The 5,154-nt window shown below is 38.3% G+C and overlaps 1 protein-coding gene across 1 annotated transcript in view; it reads right to left on the bottom strand.

The window, feature by feature from the left end:
* The window catches only part of MEGF10 (multiple EGF like domains 10), a 226,316-nt gene extending 221,549 nt beyond the window's left edge, over window positions 1–4,767 (bottom strand). Inside the window, exon 1 of the mRNA XM_007947463.2 lies at window positions 4,652–4,767. Within this exon, the coding sequence (XP_007945654.1) occupies window positions 4,652–4,767 (116 nt within the window). The remainder of the gene's footprint in view (window positions 1–4,651) is intronic.
* Window positions 4,768–5,154: the final 387 nt, after the last annotated feature.

The following is a 5,154-nucleotide window of genomic DNA, read 5'->3' as shown; positions in this document are numbered from 1 at the left end:
GTATTATCATCACATTACAATATATGGAAAACAATTTTTTTACTAAAAGGAAGAGAGCAATAACTCTGGAAGTCTTACATAACCACCAAGAACATTTTGTTGTGCTTCTTTACAGTTTTGGGGGTTTTAGTTTTTGGTTTGTATATTATTATAATCATTCTGTGCATGTAATTTTAAAACCTGCTTTTTTTTATCTTAACAATGTATCATTAGGATTTTCAATATTAGCAAATAGTCTTCAAATTATGACTGCCTAAGAGTCGGAATCAACTCGAGGACAGTGGGTTTGGTTTTGGGCTTTAAGAATCCCAGGGTTGCACAAATGGTTCAGTGCTCAACTACTGGCACTTAGGTTCGCAGTTCAAACACACCCAGAGGGGCCTCAAAGACAGGCGTGGCCATCTGCTGCTGAAAGGTCAGACTTGAAACTCCTATGGAGCAGTGTTACTGTGCACACATGGGGTCTGACTGGATGGCAATTCACAATACCAGTACTTCATAAGTAATGACACCATAATTTTCTCAATATTTAGTCATCTATTGTTAGACAACTAAGTTGTCTCCTTTTGAGTAACTTACTTTTCAATGAAGGGAAATGTCTGCAAGAATGGGTTCACTTTTCCTAGTCACTATCACTGCTGCTTTGACCAGTTTGTGGGCTTCTGTAAACTTAATCAGCTCATTTTTTAATAGTAGTTCTCCAGACCTCTGTGTCCATCATTAGCTGCTACTGAAGTCACAAAATGTGAAAGAACCTTCTCGACTGTCTAATCTCATACTTCCTTTTCATCCCAAATGAGCAACATTGAGCTCCCATTGCTAGTGAGAGTGTAAAATCAGCACAACCATCATGCTTCTCTGTCCCCTTTCGGATGTCACTAAAACACTGGGAGGTCCAGCTTTTAGTGGGGTGCCTAAGGCACTTGACTGCTAACTAGAAGGCTGGCAGTTCAAACCCACAGCCACTCCTCAGAAGGAAGGTTGGGCAATCTACTTCTGTAGTGATAACCACCTTGGAAACCCAAGGAGGGACTGCTATGAGTTGGGTCCAACTTGACGGCACCTAACAACCTGGCAAACTGTGGTATCAAAAGGAATCTGATTCCAATTCTGCTCTATTTTTCAGCATTAAGATGCAAAACTTTTTATTTCCTGCTTGTTTGTTTAATCTTCTCAAGCACACTGAAAACATATCATCACCGTGATTTTAACCTAAGTATTAGCTGGAGAGAAACCCCAGCAAAATTTAATTGAAGGTAGAGAGGAAAAAAAAAAAAAAGAAGGCGGCTATTATCACTTGGACATATTCCAAAGTGGTTAATTACATTGATCTGCTAAATTATCTTGTTACTTTAATCAGATATGGTAATAATCATCATTCCTTATCTTTGCTCACTTCAGGACTGCTGGTTCAATTACTATCACTACTGTGTTCTATCCCCAGAGGGTTGGACACAGAGTAGCTTCCCTCCATTTGTGCCTTCTTTGGAAGAACCCCTGATAGGTGGAAAAGCTTCAATTCACAGAACAGGGAAAGGGACTGTGGAGAAGGGGCTGATTATTCATAGAATTATTCATCATGCACAAGGATTCTTTCTCTGCAGAATTCCTTTAATAACAAAAACTCTTGTGTATTTTAAATGATTTAATTTTCTTTAATTTCATTTTATGTGTAACTCTTGGAATCACAATTGCTGTACTAAAACAAGGCATGCCTTTATCTGTAAGCATTCAGATAGGAATGGGGGATGCACCTAGAAAGCACTGACAAGCAGTTTAGTTCAGTGCTTCTCAAACTTGTATGTGCAGATAAATCAATCACCTAAAGATCTTGTTAAAATGAAGATTGTGATTCAGCAGGCAGGGGAAGGGCCTGAGAGCCCATGTTTCTATCAAGTCCCAGGTGATGCTGATGCTGAGACGCTACAGAACATATTCAGAGAGATAAGTCCATGGCTCACAGGATACAGGTGGCTTTTAGTATCAGGAACACCTAGAATGAGCCCTACTAACAAGAATTGTGTCCATGGAGCTAATCTTCATCTCCCCATTTCAACTCAAGCTCATTTCAATTCTGAAAACAGAGAACTTGTAACCTGTACCTCTATTTGATCATTATAAATATATTTTGTTCTTCCTTTCTCCATCTTGTCAAAACAATCCCACTCCCTTTCACCTCTCTTCGAAAACTTTTGTCTAACCATATAATGGGAAATTTATCAATAAGAGATTGTATAAATAACCACAGGGGGAAGAAAACCTTCCATCACTTTCTTATTTGTCAATAGTTAGTTAATGATGATTTTACAGGTTACTCTAATCACTTGTGCAACTGTGGAATTATTACCAGGTTTAGAGATTAATCAGTCCTTGTCTGTCTGTCTCTGTCTCTCTCCCCATGATAAGCATTTTTGTTCATTTCATTTCCTATCAGAAGATGGTCTCACTCATTAAACAATTATTTACTGAACACATGCCATGTGAAAGACAGTGTTCGAGACACTGGGGATTACTGGTGGTGAACAAAGCAATGTGATTATGTTTTACCAGGTTTGGTAAAATACTGAGTGATGAATAATGATAAAATGTGTAATTACAAGTGGGTACTAGATTACTTGGAACCTTGGATTCTTTTCTCTGTAGAGTCTCCCTCAGGGAGTTTATCTATTCACATTTTATCATGCTGGAGATCCCAAAGTTTATATCCCCATACACTTCTAGGCTCATATTTCAAACTGATTTTATAAATGCAACATAGCCAAACCATGCTAATCCTTTTTCCTCTCAAATCAACTCTCTTCCTTTCATTTTTCCACATGTGCACTGACACCTCCACTCGTTGACACAGCAGGTTCCAGACCTCAGCCTTCTCTGCCTCCTTCATGTCTGATGGTCAATGTAGCACCATGATATATTAATTTTTATTTCACAGTATTTCAAAGATTTGACTTTTCCTGCTATGCCACAGTTATCATTCTCCAAGATCAACCACCAATGGTCTCTCCATTTTCTAAGTTTGATATATACCTATTCACATATTCCTTTTTCCACATCTAATATCTTAATAAATATTTATGAAGACTTCCTTGGTGAAATGTTATATGTGGGTGCTTAATTATAAAGACAATTTATATCTAGATCCCAACCCTTAACTTTGTATGATCTAGTTAATACCACAAATATATACATGTTTTTACATACACATATTTTCTCTATAGTCTAGGTTTCATAATGTTGTATTAACTCATCGATCAATCAGGGAATTAGGTTTTTGTTACCCTGACTGGAGATGGGATTGAGCTCTTACCAAAGTATAAGGCTGTGAGTGAGAGGCCAGCATGCCCTTAGAATAATATAGGTACTGGGTAAGAGAAGCTCTGGGCTTTGTGCATCCTAACAGCAGTGGGCTCGACGGCACCTAACAACAACAACAGTGGGTGACAAAGGTGATTAGAATATGTACTCTGGTGTGCTAATTATGGTGTAGAGGTGATAGGAAAAAGAGACAAAGAGCTCGATGTAATTACACTCATCGCTATTAGAAAATACATATTACTCTATAGCACTTAGCAACTTCAATTTTTTTGAAACACTTGAATTTACAAAGATAATGACTTAGGAATACAAGTACACATTAGAGCAGAGCAGACTGTACTTGATTATACTATAGTAACATTTTATAGTCTTTGCTATTTCTGTGTTCCAGGTAGGACTACAAGATCCCTAAGGGGAGACATGTTGTTTTGTTCTTTCCTGTATGTGCTACTGCAATTTGCCCAGATCTAATCACTACATTGTCTGTTTTCACAGAATCTATACAATCTTTCCTTATTGTATTGTATGACTCTGTTCTTCTTGACCATAGCCCTTGGTGGTCTGCATGGCACTGGTTTCAAGTTATTCTGTTTCCTTAAACCTCTCCCAATCACTTGAAACCAGCACCTCAGGTCGCACTATCTTCATGCAGCCTTGCCCACCAGGCAGAATCATTTCTCCCTTTCAAGGCCACCTATAGCACCATTTCTTTTATTCCATACAGTTCAACATGTTAGTTAAGCACATTACTCCATGCTGCCTTCCACTGTTCAATCATTGGTTCCCATGCATAAGTCCAGCTTCCCCAAATAACTGTAAATAGATTAAGAGCAGGGAGAAGACTTTAGGGAGATCATTTTAATTCAGCTATCAGTGTTTTCCCTGGATTTGACAACTGCACTGGTGTTAGAATCAGATACGTTTTTGGTTTTTTTTTGTTTGTTTGTTTTTCCTTTTTTAACATAAGACCAATGTGAGTAATACTCTCCAATTTATAAGCTATGTTGTTTTTGTTGTTGTGTGCCATCGAGTCGGACCAGACTCATAGCGACCCCTCCTTGGGTTTCCGAGGCAGTATCACTATGGAAGTAGATTGCCCCATCTTCCTTCCGAGGAGTGGCTGGTGGGTTTGAACTGCCAGCCTTCTGGTTACCAGTCAAGTACCTTAGGCACTATGCTACCAGAGCTCCTTTTATAAGCTATAGCTAATGATTATTACATAAAAGAAATTTCACAATCTCTTCTCAAGTTCTAATTTTCTACATCAGATTACTAATGACGTTATGCAAAAGAACTTATCAGAAGTTATTTTTCAGGCTGCTTTCAAAATTATTACCTTTCCCAGTGGCTACACACATTAGGGTCTTCAAGATTCAGAGAAGAGGTGGTTCCAATCCACTGGCATAACAGTAAACAAATGAAGCCCAGGCATGAGTTTGAAGAAATAACCATTTTTTTCCCCCTGAAAAATAACCTACAAAAAAAAAAAAAAAAAAGAGATCCAAATTACCAATGCATTGAAATGACCCAAACAGAATTCTCAATCCAGCAACCATTGGGTACCAGTTGTCACTAAGGCTGAAATATGCATAACAAGCCATGTATTTAAATGAAGAGGTCACTACATTTCATGGTTCAGGAAAGAGAGGAGTTTTTTATGCTGTGCAGGGTGCCTAAAGTTTTATAAATTGCTAAAATGTGCAAATCATCTTTAATTGCCACCACAACAAAAGCCCTTCTCATCCATGCCAGCCACCATTAAAGAAATGCATCAGAACAACTCAGAGCAACACAGGCTTCCAGACTCCCTCACCAGACATAGCTTCCCTTTGGAAGAAG

Source organism: Orycteropus afer, unplaced genomic scaffold (assembly GCF_000298275.1).
Source record: "Orycteropus afer afer isolate SDZICR_OR568_19922 unplaced genomic scaffold, OryAfe1.0 scaffold00185, whole genome shotgun sequence".
NCBI classification, from domain to species: Eukaryota; Metazoa; Chordata; class Mammalia; order Tubulidentata; family Orycteropodidae; genus Orycteropus; species Orycteropus afer.
Note: the sequence above shows the minus strand (reverse complement) of the source record. Positions and strands in the feature narration are given on the sequence as shown.